Source organism: Diabrotica virgifera, chromosome 1 (assembly GCF_917563875.1).
Source record: "Diabrotica virgifera virgifera chromosome 1, PGI_DIABVI_V3a".
In the NCBI taxonomy this organism is placed as follows: Eukaryota; Metazoa; Arthropoda; class Insecta; order Coleoptera; family Chrysomelidae; genus Diabrotica; species Diabrotica virgifera.
This window is the reverse complement of record NC_065443.1, coordinates 153,297,338-153,315,909: the sequence shown is the minus strand read 5'-3', so window position 1 is coordinate 153,315,909 and position 18,572 is coordinate 153,297,338. Positions and strand designations below refer to the sequence as shown.

The 18,572-nt window shown below is 31.3% G+C and overlaps 1 protein-coding gene across 2 annotated transcripts in view; it reads left to right on the top strand.

Annotated features, from left to right (window-relative positions):
* LOC114327790 (uncharacterized) overlaps positions 1 to 18,572 on the top strand; it is a 59,775-nt gene that overhangs the window by 9,180 nt on the left and 32,023 nt on the right. Inside the window, exons 2-3 of one of the 2 annotated variants that reach the window (XM_028276500.2) lie at positions 8,483 to 8,576; positions 8,627 to 8,723. In XM_028276500.2, the coding sequence (XP_028132301.1) occupies positions 8,483 to 8,576; positions 8,627 to 8,723 (191 nt within the window). The remainder of the gene's footprint in view (positions 1 to 8,482; positions 8,577 to 8,626; positions 8,724 to 18,572) is intronic. The other variant, XM_050641644.1, reaches the window with a different exon arrangement.

The following is an 18,572-nucleotide window of genomic DNA, read 5'->3' as shown; positions in this document are numbered from 1 at the left end:
GCTATTTTCAAACGAAAGTAGGATTTATGTAAAATAGATGATCAACGCATCCGTGTATTTAGAAAGCGAGAAAGACAAGCAAGAACGGAAACTGGCAGATCTGTTTATAAATATAAAAGAGAAAGTGCCATGTTCTGTGTAGGCAATATGATGGGTAAAAAAATCCTTTAATTTTCATCCAACCAACTTTAATAGCTCGCAGGTATGTTGATTTGGTACTATTCTTTTTCTCATGATCATCTTTCAGTGCGTCACAGTTTTTCGATTTCTTTCTAACGCATTAAATTGTATGTGACAGAAAAAAGGCACGTCCGTGATTACAGACATTTACAACATTTATTCTAGTTATTCTAGTTGTCGATAGATGGCGCCATAATAAAAAAAAATAATGTTTTTTTTAATTAGAGAATAATATTACAAATATAATCTGTATAATTTATAAGACTATACAAATCAAATAAAATACCATTTTATAAATGCAAGAAACACATTTGATTTGTTTTTATTCCAAATTGAAAATAAAATGTGACAACTGTCAGATTTAACTAAAATGTCATGTTAGAATAAATGTCATAAATGTGTATTATCACGGACTTACACTTTTTCCTATCATTGGTTACGCACTGAAAAATGCTCATGAAAAGGACAATATAACCTGTAGTTAGGTTCCGGAAAGGTGCAATGGAAAAACATTAAATTTAGCTATAATTCGTTTAAAATAATAAAAAATATCAGATGATTCTATCTAATTATTTATGTAGGGTAGGTAATAAGTCTACTACTCACAGTCTTGTTAGATTTTATTTATTTAGAATGTAGGAGTAAAAATAAAAAATCAAATTATAGGTATACTTCTATTTGTGTGTACAATTAGTTATCTATCTATTTGGTCTCACAAAAGTTCAAAAATTCTTTAATAAAAAATAATGCGTGAAGTGAAGGGACTAATTTGGTAATGTTATATACTGATATAATATATCAAAAATGAAAAACCATTTTCAACTTCGTTGCAACACGAAACTACAGCCGCATCATCATTCCAGTTCAATCAGAGAGTGCACCAAGCACCTCTACCGGTTTCGAAACTTATTAGTCTCCATCAGGAGGTACATATGCTGCTCTCTCTGACATAACTAGTACAAACCCCGGCGTGCAGTCACGGATTGCAACGAACGAAATGGCAGGGATGCTCTAGCGGCAACTGCTATCAAAAAACTAAGTTTTCAATCTAATAGCACATAAAACAACGTCCAAAAATGTTATTCTACATCCTACCAGACTGAAAACAATGGGAACCTTCTCTGGTAACACCTCCGAGGCTTCTACAATTTTCAAGCCATAACGGATGCTGAGACTAAGGAAGATGAGGGAATTTTACAATTTATAATTCACGTCCCATCTGTTATTATAAATTATAAATTGTAAAATTCCCTCATCTTCCTTAGTCTCAGCATCCGTTATGGCTTGCAAATTGTAGAAGTCTCGGAGGTGTTACCAGAGAAGGTTCCCATTGTTTTCAGTCTGGTAGGATGTAGAATAACATTTTTGGACGTTGTTTTATGTGCTATTAGATTGAAAACTTAGTTTTTTGATAGCAGTTGCCGCTAGGGCATCCCTGCCATTTCGTTCGTTGCAATCCGTGACTGCACGCCGGGGTTTGTCCTAGTTATGTCAGAGAGAGCAGCATATGTGCCTCCTGATGAAAGACTAATACGTTTCGAAACCGGTAGAGGTGCTTGGTGCACTCTCTGATTAAACTGGAATGATGATGCGGCTGTAGTTTCGTGTTGCAACGAAATTGAAAATGGTTATTCATTTTTGATTTACATTTACTCCGATTGGAGTACGAAGGGAACCATTCTCGTTGGAACTTTACCGCGCTGAGCAGATGGGACGTGAATTATAAATTGTAAAATTCCCTCATCTTCCTTAGTCTCAGCATCCGTTATGGCTTGCAAATTGTAGAAGCCTCGGAGGTGTTACCAGAGAAGGTTCCCATTGTTTTCAGTCTGGTAGGATGTAGAATAACATTTTTGGACGTTGTTTTATGTGCTATTAGATTGAATATAGTCTAAGAGCTAGTGAACCCTCCGACTAACGGTCGTCCTGTAAGGCTAGAAATTTGTATAGTGATAATTCATAGCACACCAAGGCTAAAAACCATGACCTGGCAGGCATCAGCAGTGCACGTGTATCTACCAGGTGAATCGAAAAATGCAAATTTAGGGGTAAAATAAACTTTCTCCTGTAAGGTTTAAATTTAAGTATGTGTTTAAGTATGTCATTTAGAAGAAATGTGTACAATGACAGGCGATTCTGAAGAGCATAAGACCTTGCCAGGCGAGGGGAAAGATTAGGGGTTTTTCCTAAAATTATTTTTTTTTTGCATCGAACAATTTTTTTGAACAATTTTTTGAATCATTCCAAACAGAAAAGCTCTTTAGTGATTTTTCTCTTAAGTTAATAGTTTTTGTTATATAAGCGATTGAAAATTTTGAAAATTTCGAAATCGGCCATTTTTAACCCTAAATCGGACATTTATCTAAAAATTTCAAAGTTGCCAAGGTAGGCAGATATTCTTTAAACATTGATTGATGAAATCCCAAAAAATTTTTTTTGCAATACGATATCGGAAACCCCTTTGTTTTTTAATTGCTAATCAAGCGGGCGCAACACTGTAGTATAAGTAAGGACGTTTGGGTTGGCATAAATTCATTATCTCGAGAATGGGCAAATTTCAAAAAAAATCCCCAGACAGGTCGATTTTTATTTTTAAATTAGGACTTTTTGGCATATATATAATACTAGTGACGTCATCCCTCTCAGCGTGATGACGTAATCGATGATTTTTTAAATGAGAATAGGGGTTGTGTGATAGCTCATTTGAAAGGTTATTTAATTCTCTATTCACTAATATAAACATTAACATAATTATTTATACAGAGTGTACAATAAAAATTTTTTGAATAAATTAACTTTGATTAAATTAGACAAATAGAAGAAAAATTTTTTTGTACACCCTGTATAAATAATTATGTAAATGTTTATATTACTGAATAGAGAATTAAATGACCTTTCAAATGAGCTATCACACAACCCCTACTCTTATTTAAAAAAATCATCGATTACGTCATCACACCCAGATGAATGACGGCACGAGTATTATATATATGCCAAAAAGTCCTAATTCTCCACTCGAACGCACACTGTCCACGCTGCGCTCAAAGCCACCTCCTGACCGCCGACGAGGGACGCAGGTTCGCCTGTCGTTGTACAATGGTTTCTAGGGAGACTGGTCGAGAGCAAAGCACGGACAGTACACGTAAATGTCTATGGAACCAACAACAATCCATCAAAATTTCTTCTCTGTTGACTTCTTAGCCTTCTGGACACCACCGTCCGGCATAACCCAGGATCCAAGAACACCAGGACACGGCGCTTGCCCCAGTGTGTTTTTCGGACTGTTTGCTTTTGCGGCCAACACAATACATTCACCTCAAACCCTGAAGAGGACAAAATCCTAAACGGGGAAGCACATTGAACGCATTTCTTCTAAACATTATCTAGACAAGCAAATCAAACAATGTGGCTGGTTGGCTAATTCAAAAATAAAAATCGACCTGTCTGAGGATTTCTCTTGAAATTTGCCCATTCTCGAGATAATCAATTTATACAAACTCAAACGTCCTCACTTATACTACAGTGTCGCGCCCGCTTGATTAGCAATTAAAAAAACAAAGGGGTTTTCGATATTTTATTGCAAAAAACTCTTTGGGATTTCATCAATCAATGTTTAAAGAATATCCAACATTGAAATTTTTAGATAAATGTCCGATTTAGGGTTAAAAATGGCCGATTTCGCAATTTTCAAAATTTTCAATCGCTAATACAGGGTGCGCCAAACCTCGGGTCTTCCTTGATTACGGCTAAACTATGAGGTATACAAAAAATGTTTATAACAAAACTAATGTGTATCAAAGAGGTCTATAATTTAAAATTATTTTCAATTATACAGGGTGAGTCAGAACGACGGTATGAACCAAAGTTGTATTTTTTTAAATGGAACACCCTGTATATTAAATCATTTTTGAATATATAATTTAAAAATATGAAAAATTTGTATAAGGTCTTATAGGCCTAAAGTTAATAATTTTCAAAATATTTACATTTTTATTGAGAAAAATGGTAATATTTATAGGGTTGTGGATTATGTTTCCAAGGAAATAAAAATTTAGGTGATAGGTCAAAGTTTTTAAAATATAGTGTTATTTTTAAATAATTTAATATTTTTTACTTTTAGCCATAAAATATATAGTGTGATCACTATTTGCAAATACAAAATTTTCTCATTTTTTTTAAATGGGACACCCTGTATATTAGTTTTGCGTTTGGTAGTAAATATTACAACCTTTCTTTTGGTATAAGGTTGTATGGGTTGTATGTACCTAGCATGTTTCGTTTTGTAGATATTTTAAAAAAACTATAGATTTTACGTTTTTGCGGATTTTTTATTTAAAAATTTTTTTGCAAAAAAAATAATTATAATCTAGTTTTAGAAACATACACTAAAATATAAAATATGAAAATAAAAGCGTAATTAAAGATTAAAATAAATCGTATGCTAGTACAATTCAATTGAATTTAATAACTTTAAATTATTTTACAAAAAATATTTTACCTTATTAATGAATACATAAATTAGTTACTAAATTAAATAAACAACCAAATTTTAAATCAATCGTAGTAATTCTTCTACCGTAGCAACTTTCCTGTACCAAATTAATTATTAGTTATATTGTATTTACGAGTAAAGTCAGTTAATAACTTTTTAATTTACCTACACCTTGAGAACGTATAAAGTATGCTTTGAAACAAATGAACGTTATGGAAGTATATTAAGAAGTAAATAGTATCTATGTACCTACTCGTGTCACAAAAGCTGGTAATAATTTCTAATGGTTTCGCCCAAAACAAATGTCATATCCAAAAATTTTTCGGTTAAAAAATTAAAATTTAAAATATAAAAAATTGTTACAAAAATTTCAACTACAAAAGTATTACCAGTTTTTGTGACACCAGTAAATATTATTTATATTAATAAATAATTTGGATGATACATTTAACATTCATTTGTTTCAAAGCATACTTTATAATAATTTTTATATTCTCAAGATGTATGTAAGTAAATTTAAAAGGTAAATTAAAAGTTTAACTAAATACAATTTAACTAACAATTAATTTGGTACAGGAAAGTTGCTGTAGTAGAAAAATTACTAGGGTTGATTTAAAATTTGGTTGTTTATTTAATTTAGTAACTAATTTATGCATTCATTAATATGGTAAAATATTTTTTGTAAAATAATTTAAAGTTATTAAATTCAATTGAGTTGTACTAGCATACGATTTATTTTAATCTTTAATTACGTTTTTATTTTCATATTTTATATTTTAGTGTATGTTTCTAAAACCAGATTATAATTATTTTTTTTTCAAAAAAAATTTTAAATAAAAAATCCGCAAACACGTAAAATCTATAGTTTTTTTAAAATATCTACAAAACGAAACATGCTAGGTACATACAACCTTATACCAAAAGAAAGGTTGTAATATTTACTACAAAACGCAAAACTAATATACAGGGTGTCCCATTTAAAAAAAATGAGAAAATTTTGTATTTGCAAATAGTGATCACACTGTATATTTTATGGGTAAAAGTAAAAAATATTAAATTATTTAAAAATAACACTATATTTTAAAAACTATGACCTATCACCTAAATTTTTATTTCCTTGGAAACATAATCCACAACCCTATAAATATTACCATTTTTCTCAATAAAAATGTAAATATTTCGAAAATTATTAACTTTAGGCCTATAAGACCTTATACAAATTTTTCATATTTTTAAATAATATATTCAAAAATGATTTAATATACAGGGTGTTCTATTTAAAAAAATACAACTTTGGTTCATACCGTCGTTCTGACTCACCCTGTATAATTGAAAATAATTTTAAATTATAGACCTCTTTGATACACATTAGTTTTGTTATAAACATTTTTTTGTATATCTCATAGTTTAGCCGTAATCAAAGAAGACCAGAGGTTTGGCGCACCCTGTATAACAAAAACTATTAACTTAAGAGAAAAATCACTAAAGATCTTTTTTGTTTGGAATGATTCAAAAAACCTTAAAAAAATTTGTTCGATGCAAAAAGAATAATTTTAGGAAAAACCCCTAATCTTTCTCCTCGCCTGGAAAGGTCTTATGCTCTTCAGAACCGCCTGTCATTGTACACATTTCTTCTAAATGACTTACTCAAACACATACTTAAATTTAAACCTTACAGGAGAAAGTTTATTTTACCCCCTAAATTTGCACTTTTCGATTCACCTGGTAGATACACGTGCACCACTGAGGCCTGCCAGGTCATGGTTTTTAGCCTTGGTGTGCTATGAATTATCACTATACAAATTTCTAGCCTTACAGGATGACCGTTAGTCAGAGGGTTCACTAGCTCTTAGACTAATACTTAGTTTTTTGATATAATATATCTTCTTAAGGGCCTGATGATAGTGTAATTGTTAAACATCGAAACTGGTCGACCAAAAATTTTTACTTCTACATTCTAAATAAATAAAATCTAACAAGACTGTGAGTAGTATACTTATTACCTACCCTACATAAATAATATTATGTGCTCACATCAGCAACCAGTGGCGTAGCTAGGGTGGGGCGGAGGGGGCGGTCCGCCCCGGGTGTCACCCGTTCGGGGGTGACACCCGAGAGACCCGATCACAAAATAATGAATCGTTAATTTGTATTTTTACTCACTTTACAATCAAAATATAATTCGATATTATTTGTGAACACACTAAACCGAGAAAAGTCGAGGTCAAAGAGGCATGTCTTGGATTTTTTACGTTAAAAGCAAAAAAGCTATTGATCTAAGTAACGAAATTGTCAAGAAGCTTAAAATTGATGATATAGATAATATTATGAAGTACCGTTCACAGGGATACGATAATGCAGCTGTTACGAGCAGCATACATGGAGGAATACAAGCTATTATTAAAGCAAAAAACAAAAGGACTATTTTCGTTGGATGTATTGATCATTTAATTAATTTATGTGGCCAGCACTCTTTTGCACAAAATACATCTTGTGGTACATTTTTCAGAACTCTAGAGGCAATTTTGAATTTTTCTTCTGCTTCCACTGGCTGCTGGGAACTGCTTACTAAACACAGCAAAGCAGCTGTTAAGCGACTATCCACAACGCGTTGGAGTGCTCACTATGCTGCAGTTAAAGTATTAGCAGAACATTTTGATAAGCTTGTTCCTGCAATTGAGGAATTATGTCATCAACAAGAAAATTTAGACACCAGAGGTGTTACACATAACCTTATGCCCGCTGTGTGTAATTTCACATTTCTTTGTTATCTTTTCTTTTGGAATGGTGTACTAAGAGAAATAAATTTTTGTCAGATTGGATTGCAAAGTAAAGGCATAACCGTTGATCAATCAGCGACCAAAATAGGAGCACTTCGTCTTTATATTGAAGAAAAACGTGGTCATATTATAGATGAAGCAACGAAAAGATATGAAGACGAAGACATTCCCACCGAAAATCGAATTCGACGTCAAAAACGAATGGATGGTGAGTTAGCTATCGACGCAGGACTCACACTTCAAGCCGAACTTCAAAAGGATTTGTTGGAATGTTTTGACCTATCCAATGTTGAACTCGAAACCAGATCAAAGTCCATTCTAGATGTGGCTTCATTGTTCGAGGTTGTGCAGACACACACTTTGCTTTTCACGAACAGTGAATAGTTGAAATTAACTGTTTCAACATTTTGTGACTTTTTCCATGAAGAAGTATTAGAAGCAGACCTCCTACTAGAAATACCAAGGTTCAGAAGACATTTACAAGCGGCCAATACTACAGCCTCTAAATGGTTAGCTGTAGACTTTTTAAAATCCATTGTGGAATGGAATTTCATGGAATCCCTCCTATACTTAATGGTTGCTTTAAAATTGTGTATGACCATTTGTGTATCGGTTGCTTCATGTGAGAGAAGTTTTAGTATATAAGCTAAAATTAATCAAGAATTACTTGCGAGCAACAATAACGCAAACAAGACTAAATAACTTCGGAGCAATTTCATTTTTTATAATCGGAGCTATAACTTTTATTTTTTTTTCATTATTCAAAACATACGTTTATCGGATTTTCGTTGTTTTTCACAATCTTTATTTTTAGGATTTGGGGTGACACCATCGATTACCGCCCCGGGTGTCACCCATCCTAGCTACGCCACTGTCAGCAACCATTTCAATATTTGATTCTATCTAAGTTTGGTTGTGTGTATATCGATTTGAGTTAGCATACCTACTAATTTTAAAGATTTTATACATTTGCAATAACTTTCTTGTTAATTATTACAATTCTAAAAATTAACCAAGTATTTGTTTTCAGTCGATCCCATTTGGGTACAGGTTTTAATAAATTTGAGAATGAAGCATTCGAAGATGTTCACTAGGCGCAGAAATTCTGCTTCGGAAGGCTGGAAGTAAATATAGATGTGTTAAGTAATATTAGTTAGTATATTTCTGTTTTTAGGTTAGTCTTCGATGAATTAAAAGAAACTGGAGCCCCTGAATACGTAACACTCACCAAGATAAAAAAGAAATGGATGAATTTAATGACACGATATAGGGTACATTCTGATGTTTTTATATCCTGATCTTTTTTTTTATTTTTCTCTGCTTTATTTTTTATTAAATCCTATTTTTTTACGTTTTGACTAATTACAACAAAATTCTTATAATTTAAAAATTACAAGAATTTTGTTTTCTATCGGCTGTTTATTTTATTTTATTCACTTTCGCCTTTTTGCGCGAACTTTCATACGTCTTAAGAACATATATCATAAACGATTAGCCAATTTTCAAAACTATATCTTCATTTTTAAATAACATCTTTATAAAAGATTGATGATCATGAAAATTTGTGATTTTCAATTTTTATGAATAAATTATAGTTTATTATATTTTTTCAATTTTTCACTAGGTGTTTATCACACATAAATATTTTTTCAATCTTTATAGTACACCAAGATGATGCAAATACTAAAAGAAGCAGGAATTAACAACTAAGATCTGAAAATAATTAGAAAACTTTACAGCAATCATCTTACCTACGACCATCTCCCATTGCTAGTGAAAACTATCTTCACAGAACCTCCTCCAATAAGACCTGTCATATACAGGGTGTTTCATTGGGAAACGGAAATACTTTAATGGTAAATAGAGGTCACCGAGCCGGTTCTAGATATACTACATTTTTTGCCCCATCGACTTTTATAACCTTGTTACAGGGTGTTTTATCGATTTTGCCCATTTCTTTCCTAAGCCATAACTTTAGAACCACCCTGTATATATTTTTTATATTTGGTATACATATGTCTCATTCAAAACCCAAACGACCGACATACTAACCAAGAAAAACCCAGGTCCAGATTAACAAAAAATTATAAAAAATCCAGGAGGAAAATAAACTTCCTGTAGCTGGCTGTATACCATAAATCACAAAAATACCAAGTTTCTTGTAAAAGGTATATATTAAAATACCCTAAATAAGGGTCACAATACAAAACGTTTTCGGATTAAGGAATCCATCATCAGTGTTTAAAAGCCCTAAAATTAAGTATAACCTAATTAAATGAGATAAAAGTTAAAATTGACAGAGGTTTTCAAGAACAAGAGGTCATACTTACAAAATTTGCATGCCTGAGCCACCAAAATGTATCAGGTAAAAACCCTTTAAATGTAAATAATAAGGATGTTTTACATATTTATATAAAATTCATTGGATGATATAGATAAACCTGGATGTTACCCAGGGCAACACAGGACTCTCCCCACGTGGTTGGAACTTTTTTTGGAGAAAACCTCACATATCAAGAACAACCCAAAATGACATCAAGAACTGTCAATGTAACCTAGTTGTAATATTACTTCAGCCACAACATTAAAGATTAATTTAAATGTTTTAAGATAAAAAACAGTATCAAATTTACAAATAGTAAAAATAAAAGATGTTCACAAAATATGAAAGATTTTTTTCTAAAAATAATGCATTAATTAAGTATTCAAAATTTCATTTCCCTATTTTGAATACTTAATTAATGCATTATTTTTAGAAAAAAATCTTTCATATTTTGTGAACATCTTTTATTTTTACTATTTGTAAATTTGATACTGTTTTTTATCTTAAAACATTTAAATTAATCTTTAATGTTGTGGCTGAAGTAATATTACAACTAGGTTACATTGACAGTTCTTGATGTCATTTTGGGTTGCTCTTGAATTCACTTGTCAGTTGGCCATTGAAATCCAATATGTGAGGTTTTCTCCAAAAAAAGTTCCAACCACGTGGGGAGAGTCCTGTGTTGCCCTGGGTAACATCCAGGTTTATCTATATCATCCAATGAATTTTATATAAATATGTAAAACATCATTATTATTTACATTTAAAGGGTTTTTACCCGATACATTTTGGTGGCTCAGGCATGCAAATTTTGTAAGTATGACCTCTTGTTCTTGAAAACCTCTGTCAATTTTAACTTTTATCTCATTTAATTAGGTTATACTTAATTTTAGGGCTTTTAAACACTGATGATGGATTCCTTAATCCGAAAACGTTTTGTATTGTGACCCTTATTTAGGGTATTTTAATATATACCTTTTACAAGAAACTTGGTATTTTTTAAAAAATTATAAAGTAATTGTGACCTTAAAACAACACCCTGTATATTCAAATTTTGAAAATCTGTTTGCATATTTGAAAAGAGCACAAAAAAGTAAGTTTAATTTTTTTTCGCTTTTTGTTCGCTTCAATTTTTCGACCAGACAATTTTATGACTTTAATTTTGAAATTATATTGAATTTTTTAAGAACTTTGACATTAAAAATCAGATATTAACTTTTAGTTATAAATTATTAAAGTTAATGAATAAATACTCATTTTAAAAAATAATCAATACTTGTTTACCACATTGGAACGACCCAATTCCTAATCACAAGAAAAATCCAGGTCCGGATTAACAAAAAAAATATAAAGTAATTGTGACTTTGAAACAACACCCTGTATATCGAAATTTTGAAAATTTGTTTGCGTATTTTAAAAAAGCATAAAAAACTGCGTTAAAAGGTGCATGTCAAATTTTTGCGCAGATAATTTAATTACAGCAATTTTGAAATCATATTGATTAATTCTGTCAAGGTGACACGAAGCTGCCAGAAAAATTAAGAACAATCCCAATGTAATTAGAAAATCAATTCGAAATCTTTTAAAACGAGGAAGGAAACGCATCGAACAAATGGTGGACATTTTGAGCAACTGTTATAGTTCAAATATTTTTAATGAGTTCTTTAAAATTTCAATATAATTTCAAAATTGATGTAATTAAATCAACGGCGCAAAAAATTAAAATGAACCTTTAATCACAGTTTTTATGGTCTTTTAAAATGCGCAGACAAATTTTCAAAATTTCAATATACAGGGTGTTGGTTCAAGGTCACAATTACTTTATATAGTTTTGTTAATCCGGACCTGGATTTTCCTTGTCATTAGTAATTGAGTCGTTCCAATGTGGTAAATAAGTATTGATTATTTTTAAAATGAGTATTTATTCATTAACTTTAATAATTTATAACTAAAAGTTAATAATACCTGCTTTTTAATGTCAGAGTTCTTAAAAAATTCAATATAATTTCAAAATTAAAGTCATAAAATTGTCTGGCCGAAAAACTGAAGCTAACCATTAAACTTAGTTTTTTGTGCTCTTTTCAAATGTGCAAACAGATTTTCAAAATTTGAATATACAGGGTGTTGTTTTAAGGTCACAATTACTTTATAATTTTCTGTTAATCCGGACCTGGATTTTTCTTATGGTTAGTATGTCGGTCGTTTGGGTTTTGAATGAGACATATGTGTACCAAATATTAAAAAAATATACAGGGTGGTTCTAAAGTTATGGTTTAAGAAAGAAATGGGCAAAATCGATAAAACACCCTGTAACTCGGTTATAAAAGTTGGTAGGGCAAAAAATGTAATATATATAGAACCGGCTCGGTGATCTCTATTCACCGTTAAAGTATTTCCGTTTCCCAATGAAAAACCCTGTATAAGGAAGATTATCGTAAAGCTAATTGGGAACTTTTCCAAGACTAGGTACATCAATCATAACATTCCTCAGTTAGGTAATATGTTAACCAACTATGAAGTTTACACAAGAATTTCTAAAGTTGGGAGTGTTCTACAAGAAGCCTCATCCCTGGCAATTCCAATAACCCGATATAATCCATATACTCCAGCGCTACCTCCCAGTATAATCGCTAACATCAAAACAAAGCGATGACTTATCAGAGAGTATAAAAGATACCCCCTTATCAAAACAGAATACAACCGACTCTCAGCGTCCCTTAGGTTTGAGGTCAACAGGCTGAAACAAGCTCAGTGGATGCGTGTTACCTCCCAACTGGACTATAGAGAAGGAAGTAAATTCTGGAACAAGTTCAAAACCCTAACAAAACAAAAAATAAAACCTCATTAACATCTCGTAGTCAATAACATCATTCTCAATAATCCACTAACTAAGGCTGAAGCTTTCAAAAGCTCTCTCCAAACAGCATTTATCTCGCCAAATACTCCTAACTTCAACGAGACATAGACGTAATATCAAAATGAGAGTGGAAGAAATACTCCGCACTCCCCTCCAACACATGGCAGCCTATCCTCATCCGATGGTAGCTCCTGTGGAGGAGGAAACCGTCAGGCAGATGTGTAACATTGGTAAAAACACATCTCCTGGCTCAGATGGCATCCACGGAAGGTGCCTAAAAAAACTTCCCTGGAGTATTATCCCGCTGCTTACCAAAACAATTAACGCATACCTTAAGTTGAGCTCAGGGCCGCGCCGTCCACGTGTGCAATGTGTGCGGCGCACACAGGCGCCAGCAATTAAGGGCGCTACTAGAGTTGTTACAAAAATTTTACGCAGCTCAAAACGACTTACCCATTTAACGACCTTGCATATCTTAACTTCAAAGGTAGGTAAATTACGTATTGATTTATACAATCTGCATAAACAAGGAAAATCCTGAAAAGACATGCAGCCACCGGTCCAGCAGAATTTATGCTTTAAAGCCATTGCACAAAAATTTGATAGAAATGTATGATACTTTATGTGATATAATTTGATCGTAATTCATAATATCAAGCTAGTTATTTGGGAGATGAAATATCAACATTTACATTCATATGCTCAGTCCTCATATATAGTGGAGTCAATGAAGGTTTTCACCTCCGATTTCGTTGAACCTCCATCGATTTTCATGAAAATTGGTAAGTATGTAGAGGACACCTCAAGAAACAAAGGTGACATGGTGCCAACTTGCGCTTTTACCCTGGAGGGGGATGCCACCCCTTCTCGGGGGTGGAAATTATTTTATTAAAAATAATACCACTAATCGATAGAGGGACAAATTATAATTAAAATTTTTTATATAAAGTTATTCCAATAAATCAATAGTTTTTGAGTTATTAAAGATCAAAAGTTTTGATTTTTCCTGAAAAAATCCATGTTTTAAAGCAGTTTTTCATAAATAACTCAAAAACCATAAGTTTCTTCAAAAAAGTTATTACCAAAATCGAAGATAATATAAAAATAAATGAGCTCCTTATTCGAAAAATTCTTTATTACATATACAAAGTGAGTTATATGCAATTGAATGTATATTTTTTTTCCGCGAGTACTCAAATCTTAGTATTCAAGCTTAAATAACAGGAAAACGATGCACTTTGTTAAATATAGACACTAAACATTTTAATAAAGTACTTAAAGGTAACTATCAAAAAGCTATATAAGAAGTCGATAGCACCAAAATTAAGCAAGTTATGATGGAAATAAGAGGACCCTTTCAGATTTTTTAAGGAAGAATGAAAAATGAAACATACGTCATTTCCACAAAAATTTAAAGTTATAGTAACCCATTAAAAACTTTATTTATTTTAACATGAGTAATAACTTCAACAATTTTGACCGGTTTAGAATGCATATTTTTGAAAAAAAAATACGATTAAAAAAATTAGAACTTTTCAAATTTTCGTGAATTTCATTTTCTTTTAATAATAACTCCAAAAATACTCGATATACTTACAAAATGGTAGAGAACAAAATTTTAGTTTTAACTTTATTTAAGCTTTTTCTTTTTTTAATATTTTTTTACGACAAAAAATAACCGAGATAGAAACATTTAAAACCTAAATTTTACTGCGAGAACCATGTAAGCGGGGCCCTTTCACCTTGTATTTAAAAAAAATAAAGGATTTAGAAAATAATGTTTTCATACAGTGTTATAAACCTTTTACTTAGCTTTGTAATGGTTATTGGATGAATCTCATATTTCAAAAATTAACGGAGTTATTTAAAAAAAAACCAATAACATTTTCTTTGAAAAAATTTTATAGCGGAGATTTTGTATGTATACAGGATGTGGGAAGTCCAATTAGTCGTTTGTTGTAGGAGATACGAAAAAAGTTTATTTAGGTGAGATTGGGGCATAGATAATATCAGAATTTAAATACATTTCCAAATATACAGGGCCACCCATATTGACAGAGTGAAACAAAATTATCTTTTGTTTAATGGAACACCCTATATATCTTTACATTTTTGGATTCTCCTCTATGTTTTATTTCTTAAAATATCAGGTTTTGTGATGTTATACGAAGTAGTTTAAAAGATAATTACGTTTTTTTTTTCAAATTTCATAGCAATATTCACCCCCTGTATAATTGTAATGATTTGACATCAGAAAATAAATTTATGTTCAAGTGATTTTTAATACTATTATTGTTAAAAATTGTTAATCTAGCAAAACGTTTAATTTTAGCTAATAAAGGGTTGGTCGAAACTGAATGAGTGTTTTCTCAAAGTTTGAGAGTATGAGTTTTCTCAAACGGAGCAGCCTGTAATGTCTGTAATGAGCATTGTAATGAAATGCTATTGTATGGCACTTTATTATTTCCCACCCTGCCAGTGAGAACTGAATTTATTTTTGAAATCCCTAACTTTATGTCTTTAATTATTTTAAATATTGTAAACGATTAAAAAACAATCAAATTAAATTGAAATGAATAACCAGTGTATATCTTCCACATTTACTTCATATTTAACGTAGCCTGTACCATAACATTGCACAGATTATTATCCCTGTATAGCAACGATATACCATGAATTGACTTCATACTTGAGAAATGTCCTATATCCAGTCTCACAAAAAAAAAGGGATTCCTCAAACATAATATATATGCAGACAAAATCAACCAAAGTGATTTGCGATATCTAATTTAAGGCCGTACCAAGTTGGTTTTGTTGAATATAGCATGAAAGCACGACGATACTTTAGTGATAGCGTATTTTTCGTAGTAGCTATAGTATGTTGTTTTATATTATGTATTACCTATATTAAATTAGTTTTAGTGTGTTTCGTTTATCTAAAAAAATGTAAAATAAACAAAAATTCTGTTTTTCTTGTAGGTAGTTGTTTTTTCGTATAGATATTGTTTTATATTGTAGTAAACTGAATTTAGTTTTAGTATGTTCCGTTTGTTTGTAGAATTATATTTAATTAGATTTGCTTTAATTACTAAAATAAATAAATTTTCAATTATATTTTATGTATTTGTGGAAAAGGAAACCTAGCATTAGCTGCCACATTTCTATAACGGCCAATTGTTTTCTATTTTTAGTGGCCGTTATTGTCAGGTGTTACTGTACCAATAATATTTTATTAAATTATGAAATATTATTTAAATAAAAAATTTATAAACTTGATAAAAGAAAGTTTGCTTAGAATTTACTCCTCTATCTAATTATGGGGTTATTTTTAATAAAATAGTGTTCACCCATGAGAAGGGGTAACATGCACCCCCAGGATAAAAGCGCAAGTTGGTACCACATCATTTTTGTTTCTTGAGGTATCCTCTAACTACTTACCAATTTTCATGAAAATTGATGGAGGTTCAACGAAATCAGGGGTGAAAACCTTCAGTGACTGCCTTCTTGGGAATATAAAAGAATAATTTTTTTCGTGATTGTCGATTTGCTAATTTTCTGATTTTTGGTTGCTATAAGGTTTGAAAAATTAATAAAAATGATAAATCATGCACATAAATGTAAAAAAACTATTTATTTTACTTAATTAAACGAGATTGCTTGAGCCAGAATGCTGAAATCTGCATTTTTATCATTAAAAAAAAAAGTGGATTTCACCCCTAAAATGCAGAAAGCGCAACTTGGTGCCATATCACTTTTGTTTTTTGAGGTATCCTCTAACTAATCAACAACTTTCATGAAAATCGATGAAGGTTCAAAGAAATCGTGGGTGAAAACATTCAGTGACTACACTTTCAGAAATATAGAAGAATAAGGTTTTCGTGATTTTCGACTTGTTAATTTTCGGATTTTTGGTTGCTATAAGGTTTGAAAAATTAAAAAAAAATGTAATTCATGCACATAAATATAAAAAAAATAATTATTTTTCTTAATTAAACGAGATTACTTGCGCCATAATGCGGAAATCTGCATTTTTTACAATTTAAAAAGTAGGGGTGTATTGCACCCCTAAAATGCAAAAGCGCAAGTTGATGCTATATAACTTTTATTGCTTGAGGTATCCTCTAACTACTTGCCGATTTTCATGAAAATCGATGAAGGTTCAACGAAATAGGAAGTGGAAACTTACAGTGATTGCACTTTCAGAAATCTAAAAAATAATTTTTAAAAATGAGGTGTATTTCACCCCTAAAATGCAAAAAGCGCAGGTTGGCACTATGTCACCTTTGTTCCTTGAGGTATTCTTTAACCACTCACCAATTTTTATGAAAATCGATGGAGGTTCAACGAAATCTGAGGTAATAACTCATATCCACCTTCATTGACTCCACTAATAGGTATGGTATGAAGTTCTGATGAAAGTTAACTTCGTTAGCAAAGTTTTACAATCAAAAACAATTAATATGCAGCCTACCTTAAATTAATGCTTTAAAATTAATTCATTTAAAATACATTGGAGCGACATTTTGCGCCGAAGCCCTTAAATTCTTGCTCTAGTTTCGGATAGATAGCAAATTTAATTATGTTATTACTACAGCAAATGAAACTGCAGAGAAACTGGATGTGGTGCCCAGTTTTCAACCAGACACACAGTTCGGCGTCGGAATAAAAGCAAACAGTTTGATTACGAACATAAAGACCGATTTTGTATCCTAAAATTTCATAAAAAGTTCATTTTTTTTTATTATGTTCTCAACCAAGCATTCATTTCAGTAAACGAAAAATTTTCCATATTGGAAAATCCTGTTGATTCTTTCAAATTTTTATATAATTTAAACGACAGTACAGAACACTGACAATTAAAACTTTTGTGTAGAAATTTGTAAAAAAAAATAGATTTAATGATCATCTACAAATTATACAGCTTCAGCCTGTGTTAAGAGAATTAAATAATGTTTGTAAAATATTAAAATTTATATTTTTAAACGAATTTACTGCAGTTTACCCAAATTTAGCAATAGCTCTTCGCATTCTGCTCACTCTGCCCATATCGGATGCCACTACTGAGTGATCTTTTTATAAACTGAAACTTAAAAAATTATTTGAGATTGACCATCAGTCAAGGGCGGTTGATAAATGTATCTACCATCTCTATAGAGTCGTCAGTATTAAATCAAATTGATGTTAATTAAATTAAAACTTACTTTTTTATAAAATAGCTAAGTATTTCATGTGTTCATACCTATACAGTCTGAAAATGAAAGATTACCCATGAACGATCACATCAATCACTTATTTTGTATTTGCTGTCTTTTTCTATAAATAAGAAACGTTTTTTATAGAAAAAGACAACAAATAGAAAATACGTGATTGATGTGAACTTTCATGGGTAATCTTTCATTTTTCCGACTGTACCTATTTTTAGTTTTTTATGCTGTTATGCCAAAGATTTATTATTCCTTAATTATTCTAACTTAATTTATTTTCCTGTTGCATGTGTAAGAATTTTTAGTTATTTTTTTTGGTTACAATAAAATAATTGTTCATTTTGGGCGCCATTAAATGTTCTGCACACAGGCTCTACCACGTCCTGGCGCGGCACTGGTTGAGCTACTTTCCAACTTCATGGAAGGTAGCCAACACAGTTATGATTCCTAAGCCTAGGAAACACCCCACCAGCACAAAATCCTATAGACCAATATCTCTTCTTAACACACTAGGTAAAGTCTACGAGAGGATCCTTAAGGAGAGACTCATAAAATTCCTAGACACAAACCACATTCTTTCCAGTTTTCAATATGGATTCAGAGCTTAACACTCCACAAACAACGCATTGATTGAAGTAGCCACTTTCATCTCCCAAATTATCAATGAGTATAAAAAATACGCTGTAGGCATTTTCCTAGACGTCCAAAAGGTCTTCAATCAGGTTTGGCACACAGG